The sequence below is a fragment of the Pseudoliparis swirei genome, chromosome 17 (assembly GCF_029220125.1).
Source record: "Pseudoliparis swirei isolate HS2019 ecotype Mariana Trench chromosome 17, NWPU_hadal_v1, whole genome shotgun sequence".
Classification (NCBI taxonomy): Eukaryota; Metazoa; Chordata; class Actinopteri; order Perciformes; family Liparidae; genus Pseudoliparis; species Pseudoliparis swirei.
In genome coordinates, this window is record NC_079404.1 from 2,659,962 (window position 1) to 2,679,961 (window position 20,000).

A 20,000-nucleotide genomic window follows, 5' to 3' on the forward strand; every position below is an offset into this window, starting at 1 on the left:
GCCGACTCACTTAAAGGTGCAGCACGAGGGAGTCGTACACACGTTGGGCTCCCTCATCGCGTGTGTGTGTGTGTGTCCTGACCTCGGCGATGAGCATCCGTGAGGCCATGGTGAGGCGCGTCCTGGGGGAGAAGTGGCTGGTGATCATGATCCTCATGCCGGCCTCGGAGAAGGAGAGCTGGTGAGGGAACGCCGAGAGCAGCTCGTCCACCATGAGCACCGAGGGCTTCCTGGGGGGGTTGGCTGTAGGACGCACACACACACATACACACACACACACACACACACACAGACACACATACACCCACACAGACACACATACATATACACACACACACACAGACACACACACAGACATACACACACACAGACACACACACACACAGACATACACACATACACACACACACAGACACAGACATACACACACAGACACATATACACACACACACACACAGACATACACATATACACACACACACACATATACCCACACACACACACAGACACACACATACACACACAGACACATATACACACACACACACACAGACATACACATATACACACACACACACAGACATACACATATACACACACACACACACACACACACAGACACACACACACACACATACACACACACACACACACACACAGACACAGACATACACACATGCACACACACAGTGTTTTGAGGATGAGTCGTGACGGGTTGTTTATTAGTAAACAACTCTGCTGCCCCCCGTTGCCCCCCGTTGCCTCCCGTTGCCCCCCGTTGCCCCCCGTTGCCTCCCGTTGCCTCCCGTTGCCTCCCGTTGCCCCCCCGTTGCCTCCCGTTGCCCCGTTGCCTCCGTTGCCTCCTTGCCCCGTTGCCTCCCGTTGCCCCCATTGCCTCCGTTGCCCCCCGTTGCCCCCCGTTGCCTCCCGTTGCCTCCCGTTGCCTCCCGTTGCCCCCCGTTGCCCCTGCGTACCTTTCTTCAGCAGCACGGCGGTGGCGTCGCAGCCCTCCTCCGGCTCGCCGTTGGCCGCCCCGTTCCTCAGGCTGGGCGCGCTCTTCTTCTTCCTCCTCTCCAGGTAACGGACGACGTGGGAATTCATCCTGGAATAAAAGGTCAGATTATATTCCCTCTACTATTTATCTGGAGAACAACGGCTTTAAAAAAACACAATAAAATACATTACAACTGTTAAATAATCGATGCGTTAACCCTTTGTGCAAAAGTTTAAAGAAATGAGAAAGTGTTTAGAAAGAGCCGCCTCTCTCTCCCTCTCTCTCCCCCTTCTCCCCCCCTCTCTCTCTCTCTCTCCCCCCCTTCTCCCCCCTCTCTCTCCCTCTCTCCCCTTCTCTCTCTCTCCCTCTCTCCCCCCCTCTCTTTCTCCCCTCTCGCTCTCTCTCTTCTCCCCTCCCCCTCTCTCTCTCTCCCCTTCTCCCCTCTCTCTCCTCTCTTTCCCCCCTCTCTCTCCCTTCTCCCCTCTCTCCCTCTCTCTCTTTCTCCCCCTCTCTCGCTCTCTCTCTTCTCCCTCCTCCCCCTCTCTCTCTCAGGATACTCACTTCATCAGCAGAATGTAGACGACGTACATCAGAACCAAAGTGAGAGCTTCCCACCTGCAACACACACACAGTTTAAATCAGTCAGGAAGTGTTTGGTTAATTGATCATTAAATATATTGATTAAAAAACTTACCAAACCACTTTTTCATCATATATGAACTGAAAAAGAGGAGAAGACCGAGAGGATGAGCGACCGTGACGAAGATGTTTCTATAACTTTATTCATATCGCCTTTAAGAGAGAAACCCTGATAACACAGTTCAGTCGATACAGCAATACAACAATAAAACAATCGATACAAATGAATAATAAATAATAATAATAATAATAAATAATAATGATAATAATATAATAATAATAATAATAATAATAAATAATGATAAGAAATAATAAGACTAATAATACATAATGATAAGAAATAATAATAATATATAATTACTACTACTACTACTACTACTACTACTAATAATAATAATAATAATATGAGGAGCTGCTCTTACCACGAGGAGAGCAGAGATGGACAAGGTGTAGTACGTAGAGTCTCTGATCAGAGGCCAGCGGGTGAGGTGTATCGTCTGGGAGACAGACAGGCAGAGAGACAGGAAGAGAGACAGACAGGGAGACAGACAGTCAGATAGACAGTCAGAGAGACAGACAGGGAGACAGACAGGGAGACAGACAGGCAGAGAGACAGGCAGAGAGACAGGCAGAGAGACAGGAAGAGAGACAGGGAGACAGCCAGAAGTGAGACAATGCCAACAACTTGCAGGTACTGAAATACATTTAGTTTTGTGGTTCTCACTGCTGCACTATAAACCAATGTGTGAGTGTGTGTTTGTGTGTGTGTGCATGTTCTTTGGTCTTACATAACATGTCATCGAAATAGAAAAGCACTCTTTTGCTCCAAAACAATACAGTTACGAGAAGAGCGAAAGAGAGAGAGAGAGAGAGAGAGAGAGAGGGAGAGAGAGAGAGAGAGAGAGAGAGAGAGAGAGGGAGTATAGTTTAATGTGAACTAAAAACTGGGGTGAGAGGCGGAGTCACGACGTGGTTGATACCTTCACGGCGAAGATGCCACAGACTCCGATGATGCAGAGGATGTTGAAGACGGCCGAGCCCACGATGGTGCCCACCCCCACGTCGCCTTTGGTGATGAAGACTCCTGGACAAGAAGAAGAAGAAGAACACGGATGAGCACACCAGACGGGAGTACAACAATAACATTATATATATATTTAAATATATATATATATATATATATATATATATATTTATGTTTTGCTCGGAGAATTTTCTTAAATGATATATTTTTCTTTGACTGTGAATAAAGGAAAGGTTTGAGGGAGGTGAAGTTGTTCCTTCTTCATTTCAAGTGTGTGTTGTAATGCTCGTTTTCCACCACTAGAGGCTGAAGAGCACCGCGACCCGTGATCCTTCCATGGGAGTTTTTGCATTATTAACAATACAAACTCAGTTTTTATTTATGCCTGGATACATCCGTAGTATTTAGATTTATATTCCTATTCTGAAAATATTAATGCCAAATGTGTCGTGAGACGTTGAAAGGGACAAGAAACCTTTTATGACTTTTTTCAATGTTTTTTCACACTTTCACCTCTTAAAGCTTCTAAAAATATATGAATATATACATCTTTAAGCTGGAGATAGAATTTTGTGATGCAAAAATAAACAATAAATAAAACATACACATTATTACATCACGCAAATAACAAGAGAGACCAGATAATCTAATGACTAACGGTTAAATGTGGAACATAATCTCAATTTAGTTTGAACAAATAAAGACTTTCCACTGGTTTCTTGTTTAAATAAATCAAAATATGAATGAATGAGTGTGTGTGTGTGTGTGTGTGTTTGTGTTTCCCACCAATCATAGAGGTGAACAGCTCGGGAGCTGAACTGCCCGCCGCCATAAAAGTTGCTCCTGCGACGTCCTCACTCAGTTGGAGGCGCTGGCGGAGAGAGGAAGAGGAAGAGGAAGAGGAAGAAATAAAGAAAGTCAAAGAAAAATAAAGGAAACACTTTTCTTCAGTTTAATATCTGCCACAGTTATTTTGAGGCGAGCTCAGTTTGAGTGTTGCTTACCTCGCAAATCTTCTCCAGGCAGGGGACGAAATAGTCGTCGCACACCAAGGCCAGGGCGTAGAACATGTAGACCGCCTGTAGAGACACACACACACACACACACACACACACACACACACACACACACACACACACACACACACACACACACTGGTGAGGAAAAATACTGGCAACGACGTCTGCTTTCCGTTTCAGTGAAATCTCAGACTCTACTATCATTATGGAAGAATTGAGCCTTGATGAAGACTATAATGCCCCCCCCCCCCCCCCCCCCCGGCATAATTCAGCCTCTCACAAAAGGAGGCGCGCTCCCAGAAGAAGGCGTGGCCTCGGATAGCGTACGCTAGCATGTTTAGCTGCTCCTCAGATTGACATCAATAAGTCTTGTACCGCTTCACTTTATACACGTTATATTTACATTTACCATTTATTACTCAAATTCTAGACACATGGTCTCTAATCTAATCTGACTCTCTCCGGAGCTCCTCACTCACAAAGAGGACGTGGAGGCCCACGGCTCCGTCCACGCGCTCCTGGTTGGTGAAGTAATCTCGGGGGAACTCGTGGATCGCTGCAGAGAATTAAAAAACACACACAGGAGAAAAGATGAGAACTTGTGTCTGTTGTCCATGAAAAGTAAAAACACAGAATCCTGGTCATTGGCGGATATAATTCATACACAGTGGCCTATACTCACTTACGTGCCGTTCTTTACATATATATATATAAATATGCAATTAGTTTATTTTAAATTTATTTTATTTTTGTACTCAAGTTTACCCTTGTGTAAAAAAAAGGACATTTTGTTGTATATGTATATAAAACATATATATAAAACATATTTTTATATATATGTATATATATTTAAAATATATATACATATATATAATATATATATATATACAGTATGTTTTATATATATACATATATATACAAAATAAAAACCCAAATAAAAAGCTGCCCGAGACACGCTCAGTGTGAAACGGTCCGGAGAAAGATCCCACTAGATTCCACTAGATCCCACAAGATCGCACTGGAGGTGACACCGCGAATCAAACGCTGTCCGTCCATCCTGCTCTAACAGCCACAATACTAGCAGCAGTTTAATCAGTTTTCCCACAGAACCTTCACAGCAAGGAAAGCCTGTGCCAAGTAGAAGTGCAACACACACACGCACGCACAAACACACACACACACACACACACACACAGAGCAACAGAGGGAAGACAACAATTAAGTTCAGTCTCCGTGTCGTCTCACATCTGACACGTATTGTTTGCATATTCATACACTCAGAAATACACACACACACACACACACACACACCCACACACAGGCCTCTCTATACATGCCGATGGGACGGGGCTCAAACCAAAGTAACCACGACAAACAGCGCTGGTCTGTGATGGTCTTTGTGTTTGCAATTCCCGGATTAGAGGCTCATCGAGGCTGGCCGCTGCAGCAGGGACACGGCAGACTCTGGAGAGGTGTGCGTGTGTGTGTGTTTGTGTGTGTGTGTGTGTGTGTCACAAAATTGTATTTTTCCTCAACCTGGCACCAATGTGGACACCTGGCAAGAGAAAGATAGGCTCCATAAACATCTACTATTCAAACACTCATCCATCCATCCATTCCTCCATCCACCCATCCATTCATCCATCCATCCATCCATCCATCTACCTACCTACCTACCTAAATACCTACCTACCTGCATCTTTAACACATGACGCATAGACTTCTATTCAACCAGAGGAGTCGCCCCCTGGTGGTCAGGACAGAGAATGCAGCTTTAACACATGAAGCATTTTGGTTCCATGACATGTGTGTGTGTGTGTGTGTCATACAGGATTTAAAATCTCCACTAAGTGCTCAAAATGTGAACGTGAAAATGCTTCTATGTCATGTTAAGTACAATCATTCATATAAACGAGCATCCATCCTGATTTAGGATGAAACAAACTTGTATGGTGGGACCAGCGCTGACATCACCATCTCATGCTGCATTAATCCTGTTAAATATTCTGTGGGAAAAAAAAGCGGTGTTCATACAGGGAGTGAAACAAAAGCATAGCATAATCTCCGGATTTAGAAATAGAAAAAAAGATCAATATGATTTACAGTTATCGGCTGGATTAAAGCTGTTTCTGAACATGCATAATCTGTGTTAGCTGGTACTCTGTTGGTTTAAATGCAGAATGCAGACTTTTTGAACAGATGGTTCCAGATTGACCCTCATGAACCGAGCCCGGGTCCCCCACTGACCCTCATGAACAGAGCCCGGGTCCCCCACTGACCCTCATGAACAGAGCCCGTGTCTCCCACTGACCCTCATGAACACAGCAAGGGGTTGCCATTGGAAACCATTTTGAGAAATCTGCAACCATTTCCTACGCCAGTGGGAACCACGTTTTCTTATCACGTAGAAAATAGGGACGGAAAAGCGTGGAACCGTCATGTGTGTGAGAGGGAGATCCAGAGGGACCCAGAAACCAAAACCGTCATGCTGAAGGGCCACTAGAGCTGCGGTGGGATTCAAAGGTCCAGAAAACCCAAGTCAGTACCCAAAGGGTTCTGGTATTGGCACTAGTACCCTCATACCCTCATGATACCCACCCTATTGATATTGTGTTCACATACATTTCCTATTTAAACATCCAGCAGCCGCAGAGGGACATCACATATCGCCTCGTCGCTTTAGATTACCAGCCGGGTGTTGGATCCTTTCTCAAATCACTTTGCCGGGCTCACAGCCCGTTAAGCACCTCCAGTGGTGCTGAGATGTGTGACAATTTAAGCCCCGTTAATTGAATGTTTGAATGGAAGAGCAGGGTTAATTACACGATGTGACTGAGCCTCTTCTTGTTCTGCTTCTGAATGACACGTGCGTCTGTGTGTGTGTGTGTGTGTGTGTGTGTGTGTGTGTCAGTCTTTGCTCACTTTAATCCCTCGACTGTCTCTTTTTCCTTTTATTTTTATTTGACCTCTGACCTCTATGCGCCCTCATCACCTGGGTTACGCTACGACACAGCTTCTGTTAAAACATGGCCGTTGGACACGTTTTACATGGGGATCTGTTTTGAAGTCGGGCTCAACATTAATACGGTTTTCTGTCTTCATCAGCTTGACGGCTCAACTTTAAAAAGTTCAGTCCTGGAGAGTTCAACCCATTACCGGGTCGCTTCACTCAAAGTATGATTAAAGAAAGAGACGTGCCTCAGGTGGTATATGCAGCCTTGCATATCGTTCTGCTTTAACACACGATGGCGACTATTATTATATATTTGGTGGAACCACATTTGAATGAGTACCCCGATTGAATAAAACCCAAACTGTCCGCATGGATTAGATGACTCCCTTCATTTCTTATGTTGCTAATCTGCACTTTACTGACACTACTGAAAACACACTTTTATTTTGCACTAACACGGTTTCTATTAAAGGTTTATAAAATCTGTAAATATTGTGTAATGAATCTCGGCGGTGTGTCAATTTATTATTATTTTTCTGTTGGTCTGTTATGGTGGTAGAATATGGTATCTGATTTATGAAGTCATTTCTAACAAGCCTCATGCATACAGGTGGCTCAGTGCTGATCATCAGGTTAAACTATAAAAATACAAAATACACAAACACACAAATTGAAAATATGAATTCGGATAGTATGTTAGGGTTTAACTGCGTGAAAAAATATGTTTTTTTTATGAAAAAAAGAAAATACATATATATACTGTATATATATGGAGAAATATAGATTCTCCCGTTTTATTCTCTGATCTTGTGTTTTGTGGGCTCATAGTTCCATCTGAGAAGTCTGAATCTCCATGTTCAAAGTCAGTGATATGAACTGGAATGCCCCATGAAGTCAGATTTCTGACTTGGAAAACTTTGAACTCAGAAATCCAAGAGGATCACTCTGCACATTTGTAATATTCTGTTTATTAGCACCAGTGTAAGCGACGTGGGCGTCAGGAATAAAACAGTCCAACACGTTCCGGGTTTTCCTTTATAACTTTGGTTCAGCTCCAACACTCCAGCCACACAGCCAAGTCCACGCCCCCCCCCCCCTCCCCTCTCTGCTCTCTTTACCCTCTCACCTCTAGATGCCCGAACAGCGGCCACTAGTGGCCATAACTGTTATCACATCATCAACTGAGCAGAAATAAATACTCAAACTAAATATGTGTATCCACAGCAATTCAAAATCATACTCAACAACCACGTGTGTCCAAAATGTGATCGCTTCATCAGTCTATCCTGTCAAGACTCACAATTAGCATATGAATTATGAAGTTATGGTCCCAAAAAACAGTTTTGTGACATTTTACCTTTAAATATTTGAGGGCAACTGGAGGTTTTTGCTCCATTTGATCAAATTAACGAAAGGGTGTTCCTGAGATACAAAAAAAACAAGGTACCGAGCTCCGTAGAGAGCCACCATTCCTTCATAAATGTCAAAAATAGTAACCCAGACGTTTAAACAGCAATGCAATCATATGGACGAGGAGCATTTTGATGTAAAGACGAGGATTCACAGACATAATCCTAATACCTCCTCACCTACCGACCAACACTACCCCACAGAATCTGCTCCGTTCCCTAAAGGCGGTTAAATGCGTTGGGAGGTAAACTGAGCACGGAGCGCCGAGCGCCGAGCGCCGAGCGCCGACTTCTCAGTGTTCAACGCCGACTGTGTTTGCCTCGTTTATCTATTCTCTGAACCGCCGTGGACAGCGGCGAGGAATACGATGTGAGATTAAAATGCTCAACCCTGTGGCCTCACGCCTGCTAATGGTTAACGGTTTAGCGCATAAGAAGCCATGCAACTACACACACACACACACACACACACACACACACACTCACACGCACACATACAAACGGCAGCATGTGGTTGCATTTATTTGCTGCCACGAGTGCTTAGAAGTAAGTGGGTGGTATTACTTCTCACATCGGACATTCGTCAGCGGGAAAAAAAATAGTGTCGAAATGAAGAGAAAACGAGGGGGAAAGCAACAAAAGAGAGGCCGACTCTTTTACAACGTCTTCCTGTAAATGGGCGGCTGACATCGGCGTTGAACAGACACAGAGGAAGGGAAATGGGAATAGGGATGGGGGTGGGGGCGGGGGGGGATCAGATCCACCGCCCTCAGCTCGGTTCTCTTGAAGTGTCTGCAGCCTGGAGCCGGCTCGGAGAGGGGGGGGGGGGGGCCCACCCTGGAGCTACAGAAGCTGTGCGACTCGCCTCGGTACTCGCCAATTCCGGTTAAAAAAACAAAAAATGACATGACCTTTGCTTTGGCTCTGGAGTGAAGTCTTAAACTAGCGAAGAACAAGACTCTCATCACGGCGACGGAGAGCAGAGAGGCAGCTGGAAGAACTGCCTCGTGGTGGTATTCTTCCATCTTATATATTTATATATAAATATATATATATATGTACACATATATATATACATATATATATATACATATATATATATATATATGTGTATATACATATATAGATCTATGTATATAGATATATACATACATATATATATAGACACATATGTATATATACATATAAATACATATGTGTATATACATATACAGGACTGTCTCAGAAAATTAGAATATTGTGATAAAGTTCTTTATTTTCTGTAATGCAATTAAAAAAACAAAAATGTCATGCATTCTGGATTCATTACAAATCAACTGAAATATTGCAAGCCTTTTATTCTTTTAATATTGCTGATTATGGCTTACAGCTTAAGAAAACTCTAAAATCCTATCTCATAAAATTTTAATATTTCCTCAGACCAAGTAAAAATAAGATTTATAACAGCTGAGTGTTTGTCAAGGCTCAGGAAACCCTTGCAGGTGTTTCGAGTTAATTAGACAATTCAAGTGATTTGTTTAATACCCTACTAGTATACTTTTTCATGATATTCTAATATTTAGAGATAGGATATTTGAGTTTTCTTAAGCTGTAAGCCATAATCAGCAATAAATCAGAATAAAAGGCTTGCAATATTTCAGTTGATTTGTAATGAATCCAGAATGCATGACATTTTTGTTTTTTTAATTGCATTACAGAAAATAAAGAACTTCATCACAATATTCTAATTTTCTGAGACAGTCCTGTATATATATGTATATATATATGTATATATATATTTATATATATACACTGACATCTCGTCACCTTTAACCCCTCAACGCCACTTCGTTGCCCTGGTTACAATACCAGCTTTTAAAGGTACCCTCATATCGTAAGCCACTCCACTAGTCCTGTGAATTATGTGCTCCAAGCAGAGTCCACTACAGTATCTACATATATATATTATATATATATATATATATATGTATATGTATAAAGAGATAGAGCGGGAGTGAAGTAAAACAAACATCTGTATTTCCCTCAGTAATGTCGTGGAGTAGACGTAGAAATTGGTGGTGAAAGAAGTAATTTAGTGTTGAGAGTTCTTTGCTTCCTATCAGGGAACCACATCTGATGAAGACGTGACTCTGACTGGTTTCACAGCTCTCCTGACGGGACACATTCACAATCAATCTTGCTCCTCTGCACCATGACAGGTCCACTGCTGTGACGAGCTCTTAACAAGCTCTGGCCAGAAATAGTGTTTCTCTCTCTCTCTGAACGACATGCGTCAGAAACAAAAACCTCCAGTGTTCTCCTCTCCAAAGTGTATGTGAGCGCTACCTCCCAGCTAAAAGGTTACATGGTAATGCTGGCATTTAATCAACGAGGCAGCGGACGAGGGCAGAAAGAAATCTGATAATGACCCACGCTGACCTGGGACTCTTGATAGAATATCTATCTATCTATCTATCTGTCTATCTATCTGTCTATCTATCTATCTATCTATCTATCTGTCTATCTATCTGTCTATCTATCTGTCTATCTGTCTATCTATCTTTCTATCTGTCTATCTGTCTATCTATCTGTCTATCTATCTATCTGTCTATCTATCTGTCTATCTATCTGTCTATCTATCTGTCTGTCTATCTATCTATCTTTCTATCTGTCTATCTGTCTATCTATCTGTCTATCTATCTGTCTATCTATCTATCTGTCTATCTATCTGTCTGTCTATCTATCTTTCTATCTGTCTATCTGTCTATCTATCTGTCTATCTATCTATCTATCTTTCTATCTGTCTATCTGTCTATCTATCTGTCTATCTATCTATCTGTCTATCTATCTGTCTATCTATCTATCTGTCTATCTATCTGTCTATCTATCTTGCGATCTATCGATCTATCTGTCTATCTATCTATCTGTCTATCAATCTATCTGTCTATCTGTCTATCTATCTGTCTATCTGTCTATCTATCTGTCTATCTATCTGTCTATCTATCTATCTATTTGTCTATCTATCTGTCTATCTATCTATCTATTTGTCTATCTATCTCCCCACCTACCTACCTACCTACCTACCTACCTATCTACCTACCTACCTACCTACCTACCTACCTACCTACCTACCTACCTATCTACCTACCTATCTACCTACCAAAGATGAGCCCCTTCATGGGCTACTGAACTCTGGGTTTCCCCTGCCACCAGATAAACACTGTTCTTGTGATGCAATGTAATAATCTCTCTGAGGTGTAGCTCGAGGGGCTCCAGTGGACCCGGCCCACCCTCACTGAGCCACCTCTGGTGCTAATTGTGGCCCGAGGCTGCAGACACTTAAAGAGACCGTTTAGAGAGAAAACAGAGCGGAGGGCGGCTCGACCGGGACGCTTTCCATTTTTCATATGAATGAACCGAACCCACCCCGGCACAACCGGTTCCTGCAGCTGCAGTCTGGAAAGAGATAAAGAAAAATCAGCTTCCATCACACTTCAGAGCAGCTAGAATCCGCCCTCAAAATATAATGAAGCTTGGTTGTTGTTGTTTGTTTTATTTGCTATCTAGCTAATCTACATGTAAAGTCTGTCGTTCCGTTGTAACCTCGTAGCCTTCTTTGCGAGTCTTACACACTTTGATAACGCAATTAATTCCCCCTGTTTCACTACGTCAAAGTAATATCTATCAAAATATGACCTATATCTATAAATATGTCCGCTTCCTATAACTCGTATAAGTTACAGTCGGAGATTCATACATGGAATCAGATTAAAGCTACGAGGAGCGTTTGCATCGTGCTGGGTTTGGCGGTCCCTGTGGACGAAATGAGTAAGGCAAGTTTATTTAAAGCACATTTCACCAAAAGGTCAATTCGAAGCATTTTATACAAAGCCAAAGTACTAAAGAAACATATTATGAATAGGGTTGGGTATCGTTTGTGTTTTTCTGATACCGGTGCTAAACCGGTAGCTACTTGTAGAACGATACCGGTGCCTAAACGGTGCCTGACCCGATACTTAAAAAAAAGAAAAACAAGCACAATGAGGACATTAAAAACATCTTCGGCCATATTCCCTGTAATCGCCGTTATCATGGAGCACTGACATAAAAGAGCTAGCTACGAGCTAGTGCTAGCTACGAGCTAGCTTAAACATGGTTATAATGGCTAATTTATTATTTTTTGACCTACTTTTATGAATGCTACTCATATTCCAGCCATATTCCAGCCATATTCCAGCCATAATACTGCCATATTACAGCCATATTACAGCCATAATACTGCCATAATACTGCCATATAACTGCCATATTACTGCCATAATACTGCCATATTACTGCCATATTACTGCCATATTACAGCCATAATACTGCCATAATACTGCCATAATACTGCCATATAACTGCCATACTACTACCATATTACTGCCATATTACAGTCATAATACTGCCATAATACTGCCATATTACAGCCATAATACTGCCATATTACTGCCATATTAGAGCCATATTACTGCCATAATACTGCCATATAACTGCCATATTACTGCCATATTACAGCCATAATACTGCCATATTACAGCCATATTACAGCCATAATACTGCCATATTACTGCCATATTACTGCCATATTACAGCCATATTACAGCCATAATACTGCCATAATACTGCCATATAACTGCCATATTACTGCCATATTACTGCCATAATACTGCCATAAACCAGCAGCTGTAAGCGTCGCTCCATCCTGTTCTAGCTCGGCCCATCTTGGCATCGTCTTGGTTCCAAAGAATCTGTTCTAATGGCACACCCCGATATAAACTATTTATTTATTGAATCAACATAAAACCTGGTGATACAAACGTTTATCCGTGTGACCTACTTCTGGTAGACGGAGTTTGGAGGAGACACAATGGAGTTGAGGCTCTGCATAAAACCAGCAAAACAAACCTCTATCTACGGATTGTCAGGGTTACAGTCCGGATGAGGTGGGACCAGAGTGTCATGCAGTGTAACAAGTAAAGCTATAGAGTGTGTGTGTGTGTGTGTGTGTGTGTGTGTGTGTGTAGCTGGGTGGTTATGTCATGATATAATCCTCAATTTCTGGCCACATGGTGACATCTCCACCGCTGCGACGGCATCAGGATAGAAGCTCAGACCACAGAGCAAGGGAACCAATCGAGTGGAGACACAGACAATAATGGGGAGGGGGGGAGGGAGGGGGGGAGGGGGCAGAGGGGACACACACACACATCGACCATATATGATATGTGTTGGACATCTATGAAGATTAATAAGACGATCTCTTTAAGTGACGTTGTCTCCCTGTGCCTGACTCTGTGTCTCCTGAGAGAGAGAGAGAGAGAGATGGAATAGAGAGAGAGAGATATGGAATAAAGAGAGCCATAGTGAGAGAGAGATGGATTAGAGAGAGAGCGAGAGAGTGAGATGGAATAGAGAGGGAGAGCGATGGAATAGAGAGAGAGAGAGAGAGAGAGAGATGGAATAGAGAGAGAGAGATATGGAATAAAGAGAGCCATAGTGAGAGAAAGATGGATTAGAGAGAGAGAGAGAGAGAGTGAGATGGAATAGAGAGAGATGGAATAAAGAGAGAGAGGGATGGAATAAAGTGAGAGCGAGAGAGAGATGGAATAAAGAGAGAGAGAGAAAAAAGGATGGATTAGAGAAAGAGAGAGCAAAATAGAATAGAGAGGAGAGAGAGAAGGAAAGATGGAAAGAAGAGACAGAGAGAGAGAGAGAGATATGGAATAGAGAGGAAGAGAGTGAGATGGAATAGAGAGAGAGAGTGAGAGAGAAGGGGATGGATTAGTGAGAGAGAGAGAGAAATGGAACAGAGAAAGAGAGAAGGAAAGATGGAAAGAAGAGACAGAGAGAGAGTGAGAGAGCGAGATGGAATAGAGGGAGAGAAAGAGACAGAGAGAGAGAATAGAAAGGGAGAGAAAGAAAGATGGAATGGAGAGATAGAGAGGGAACAGAGAGAGAGAGAGAGAGAGGTGAGTCCAGGTGTGACACCGTAAGAGCTCCAGTATTGAAATCTGCATCGGACCTCTTACCTTCCCGCTAAAAACTAAACACACACGACATTGCATGAAAGCCGCGCCTCACACACACACACACACACACACACCTACACACACACACACACACACAATGGACGGGCCGCAGTTCACCGGTTGCCATGGCAGCAGGGGAAAGAGGGTCTATTCCCACTAGCGGGAAAAATTAGCCGATTTGCCCGAGCTGCAACATGGTCCGAAGAAGTGTATACAAACACACACACACACACACACACACACACACACACACACACACACACACACACACACGTTACTGCTCTCTCCTGACGGTTGTGGTGCTGGCTGCAGACCGGCGGGGGCCGTGAGGGCATCTGCTACGTCTGTAACACATTCCTGTTGTTAAAGGGGAATTTCACTCAGAGTCCGCTGTGAGGAATGTGATGTCATGGCAGCGGCGTGTGTCCCGGCTTCAACTCTTGTTTTTCGACCCGCTCTTGGTTTCGAGCCCGGGCGACGCTCCGGAGAGCGGCAAGCCGAGATGACGGAGACTGTGGGATAAAAGATGGCGTGCAAATAACGTTCAAGCTTCAAATGTTACGCACAGACAAATACAGGCCAGTTGGTAATGACGGCAGGGTGGGCAGGGAGTGAGTGTGTGTGTGTGTGTGTGTGTGTGTGTGGGGGGGGGGGGGCATCGTGTCCAAGTGGCATCCTGTTCATAGTACTCATACTCGGCATGCCGTCGTATGGAGTGCGCTCCAACCTCGAGATGATGTGGATTTCGTGTACGCCGGAATTTCCCCGGATGATTAATTGGATTAGCAAAGACGTCGTTAGTTTACTGGAATTACGTAAACATACGATGTCTCCTGAGACCGTGCAATGGCCAGGTATCGTTTAAAGAACGACAAAACCACTGTCAATGCCGGCCCACTTAACGTGGTACCGATACCAACGGAGTTCCTCAATTTATGACCTGGTTTTTCCTCCCTCATTCGATGCCCGTCATGTCAAAGGAAACATTCGATGTCGTAGAATTCCACAACCTCGGCACATGTTGGACAGCCGTGCTCGCTGAACTTCCAACCTCCGTCAAATACGCTGCGTTCGGCTTTACCGCTCTACAGAACGCGTGGATTAACCACGGCCTGTTGGGCTTTTTAATCCGGCAAATATTGGTTACAAATTGTCCAAATGATAGTAAAGATCGCATTATCATGTTTGCCTTTATCCTGCAATAGCCAGCTTTCAGTTGATCCCACTCCCCAGTACGAACACTTTAATAGCCCGTATTAAAAAAATATATATATTTAAAATGTGCCATCCCCTGCTCTCTATGATGTAGCTGCTGTGATAGTTGGCCAATCAGAAGTCTCAATAAAGCAAAACCATACAAATTCTCGATCTGTGTAAATAAATAGATACAACGAATGCAGGTATTGTTTGATACGACTTGGTGCAGCTGTGTGGGCCTCTGGACTATGAAGCACACAGATTAAAAATGTGACTTTAAGGTACATTAAAAATACCTCTAATTTCTATTCATGACTGTTAGGAGATACTTAGAGACTACGAGCCGTGTGACGTCTTTCTCAATGGAAAAAAAACTCCAGTGAAAACACGCCAAAAAAGGTCAAAGGTCCTTCTTCCGAGGGCAGTTCATCTATCATCACTAATAACAGTCACAGCTCCTGATTTCCACAGAATCACCGTTTGTCCATACAAATACTAGCATGAGGTTTTGGTCTCAAGTTTATGTTTCAGAATAAAAGCATCAAAGTCTGTAAATAAAACTATAATAATAATAATAATAATAATAATAAGCATACATTCAGAGTTTCAAACAGGAGAAATAAACTAAACAAACAAAAAGGTAGAAGAAAACAAAACGCCAAACGGACAAAGTGAGAACCTTGTGGACTCAACCAGCCGTTAGCCTCGACGATGCAAGATTCAACACAAACCCGTCGGGTGACAAAAGGATTTTCAAAATAAAAGGTGGTCGTTGTGAAGGATTCAAATTTCTGCACCAACAGAATCAGAACACGCGTCATGCGACTTTGCAATTGAATTCAATTAAGGAGAGGAAAGGAGGTCCCGCACGGCTCCGTACGAGGACATCTATTTGTTCCCGCCCAGTGGGATGTTAGCTTGAAACAAAGCTAACGTCAGTTAGCATTGATTCATCGTGTTGTCTGGAGGAGGGCATGGGTGTGTTAGAGTGTGTACATTTAAAGTAGTGTGCATATGGAGGGTGATTTATTGGCTTTGTATTAACGGAATCACCAAACCGCATCCCCGGCCGGCTTTGACTTCATAATCAGTGACATTTTCCGGATCTGCAACCTCGAAGAATTATTTTAATATAGCGTCCAATCAGCCGATGATTGACATTCATCACCGCTGTCATTCATCAGTGGAGCTGGATGCTCACGCTGACCAGCAGCTGTTGAAGATGATAATTAATTTTGACATGTTGATAAATGTCACACGGCATAAAATCAACTCGCAGGCTTTCATTAAATGTCTCCGTAGGTGTCCGTGAAGAGGCTGGTGAAGAGGAACATTTAAATTAAAATCTTGCAATCTTGAAGGGGACGACTTCACTGCGCTCCGTTACCGGCGCATCTGAGAATTAAAAAATCATTAAACGTTCATATCAATATATATTTTCTGATCCGATTTTGTTTTTTTTATTGACACGTGAAGAGATATAATTCAAGTCCAGCAAGACCTGAATCAGGTCCTGATTTAAGACCAGCAACACCCAAATCAAGTCCTGATTCAAGACCAGCAAGACCCAAATCATGTCCTGATTCAAGACCAGCAAGACCCAAATCAAGTCCTGATTTGAGACAAGCAAGACCCAAATCAAGTCCTGGTTCAAAATCAACAACACCCAAATCAAATCCTGATTAAAGACCAACAAGACCCAAATCAAGTCCTGGTTCAAAATCAACAACACCCAAATCAAATCCTGATTCAAGACCAACAAGACCCAAATCAAGTCCTGGTTCAAAATCAACAACACCCAAATCAAATCCTGATTCAAGACCAACAAGACCCAAATCAAGTCCTGGTTCAAAATCAACAACACCCAAATCAAATCCTGATTCAAGACCAACAAGACCCAAATCAAGTCCTGATTTGAGACATGCAAGACCCAAATCAAGTTCTGATTCAAGACCAGCAAGACCCAAATCAAGTCCTGATTCAAGACCAGCAAGACCCAAGTCCAGTCCCAAACCAACGGACCTCAGGACCAACAGCTCCCACGTGAAGACCACCGAGCTGAAAGACGCTCCATACGAAGAGTTCTCGACCCGTCAGGGCCTTGAAGAGGACGGCGGCGACACGCGGTCCCTGAAACCTGCCGGCACCAAGAGGTCTGACAGCAACCCGGTCCGATGGGATGAGAAGGTAAGAACGGAGTGTACGGACTAATGCAAACACACACACACACACACACACACACACTCTGACACACACACACACACCAGACACTGATGAAATCCGACACCTCATGTGTAGCTTCCCCCGCCATTACTCTGCTGAGTAATATGACATTTAAGCCTTAATCTCCACGTGTCTGTGGTTGTGTGTGTGTGTGTGTGTGTGTGTGTGTGCAGTACACACATGTGGACAAGTAAATGCAGTGGCAGACTGTGCATAAAATTGCACCATTATGTAGAGTGTGGCTTGACTTCCTGCTGCGTAGAGACACAGCAGCAGGAGGCAGATTCAAACCTCCGGTTCTACCGAGTGAAGCCGAAGCTTCATTTAAAAAAAACCTGCATTCTCTCTACTGTCCACCAGGGGGGTGACTCCTCTGGTTGTATAGAAGTCTATGCTTCATGTGTAAAAGCTGCATTCTCTCTACTGTCCACCAGGGAGCTAATCTTTTTGTTGTATAGAAGTCTATGCTTCATGTGTTAAAAGTTGCTTTATCTCTGCTAACCACCAGGAAATGACTCCTCTGGTTGTATAGAAGTCTATGCTTCATCTGTTAAAGCTGCATTCTCTCTCCTGACCACCAGGGGGCGACTCTTCTGGTTGTTTAGAAGTCTACGCTTCATGTGTTAACAGCTGCATTCTCTCTGCTCACCACCAGGGAGTCACAAATCAGTTGTTTGACTTACGGCATTTATAGATTCACCCCCCTTATGCTCCATTCTCATGCCTCACGATAAATAGACCGAGCAAATTACATAATAATATATCATATATTCCACTGTTATTCAGAAAATGACAACATTCAGAGTTTGATACGGGATATGCAAATGTCCAGTTTGAATATATCCCTAATTAGGTCGTATTGTCAGGTTTTTGGAGATAGAAGTTGGTTGAAGGAATGAAAAAGGGAGTTCTTATTTGCAATGTTGGGGTGTTTATTTAGTTGGTTTCATTCCACCAATAGGAACGCAGCAACATCCTCCAATTGTGCCCGATAATCTTCACCATCTCTGATTTTGGGATTATTTATTTGTACTGGTGGGATTCCTTAACAGGAAGTGATGCAATGAACACTGACAGAGATCACCCCCCTGCCCCATTAACACACACACACACACACACACACACACACACACACACACACACACACACACACACACACACACACACACACACACAGACACACACACACACACACACACACATGCACACAGAGGCACAAATACACACACTCATGTGTGGGGCAATCACTTCTTTCCCTACGAGAGGCTGGCATCTCTCTCCTGCCATCAACCACGGACTGTGTTCGGGGGCACGGTCCCCTGGGGGGGGGGGGGGAGGCATGACCTTCCCGTCAGCTATCCTTGGACTGGGGACGGGCTCTGATGTCTGTTGTTGGGGCGACATATATTTGGCTTTTTTACTAAATAAAAATCCATTCAACATCGCTTGTGAAAGGTAAACAACAACGTTTTTTAATTTATCTTTTCACAATAGTAATAACAGTTTGAGTAGTGTACTGTAAGTAGTATAACAATATAGATAGTATAAACAGTGGATTGAAATGCAAGATATATACAATATACATATATAAATGATTATTATATATATATATACATACAGTATAAACAGAAAAGTATAAGTATGTGTTGTCACTTCTTCCAGTGACGACACATACTTATACCTTACTGTTTATATATATATATATATATATATATATATATTTATTACTGTTTATATATTACTGTTTATACATGTTTATATATATATATATATATTCCTTTTTATGTATATTACTCTTTATACAGTTACTGTTTATATAATTAAACATGTATACATATATATACATATATATGTATATATTAATGTTTATATATATATTACTTTTTATACATGTTTATATATATATATGAAAACATGTATGAACAGTAAAACATATATATATATATATTTAAGTATATATATATAAACATGTATAAACAGTAATACATATATATATATATAAGTATATATATAAACATGCATAAACAGTAATATATAAATATATAAAGAGTAAGGTATTCGTATGTGTAGTCCCTGGGGGAAGTGACTTTGCAACGTAACGAGAAACATTTCTGCGTCAGGTACTCGAGTGGTCCGATGTGTTCCTTTGAAGTAGAAGTACACAGGAAGTAGTATTCAGCCGAGTGGTTCATCTATACGTGATTTTTGGGCCTTTTTTGTGTTGTTTTCTCGTAGAAGCACCATGTAACACTTTGGTTCGGGGCCACATGCCGAATACTGAAGTCTGACCCTGGCGCTGTGGATCCTGGACCGGAGTGAGGTTCCTTTGCTGTTCTCGGATCTGTGATGGACTCTATCTGGACCCGAGCCGGCTGCCGGCCATGTTTTCCACTGGTGACAATGGCCGTGTCCTCAAGTCGCCCCTCGCTCATTCATGAATGTTCTGAGCCGTCTCCAACTGGACTCTCTGTCTTTCAGGACCGCTTCTCCTCA

General features: G+C 42.7%; 1 protein-coding gene across 1 annotated transcript in view; it reads right to left on the minus strand.

The window, feature by feature from the left end:
- Window positions 1-20,000, minus strand: part of slc24a3 (solute carrier family 24 member 3) — a 62,168-nt gene that overhangs the window by 8,901 nt on the left and 33,267 nt on the right. The window contains exons 3-11 of the mRNA XM_056435195.1: window positions 4,156-4,232; window positions 3,662-3,736; window positions 3,444-3,528; window positions 2,614-2,717; window positions 2,056-2,130; window positions 1,689-1,714; window positions 1,556-1,609; window positions 975-1,102; window positions 83-243 (exon numbers count right to left, since the gene is read on the minus strand). Of these exons, the coding sequence (XP_056291170.1) occupies window positions 83-243; window positions 975-1,102; window positions 1,556-1,609; window positions 1,689-1,714; window positions 2,056-2,130; window positions 2,614-2,717; window positions 3,444-3,528; window positions 3,662-3,736; window positions 4,156-4,232 (785 nt within the window). The remainder of the gene's footprint in view (window positions 1-82; window positions 244-974; window positions 1,103-1,555; window positions 1,610-1,688; window positions 1,715-2,055; window positions 2,131-2,613; window positions 2,718-3,443; window positions 3,529-3,661; window positions 3,737-4,155; window positions 4,233-20,000) is intronic.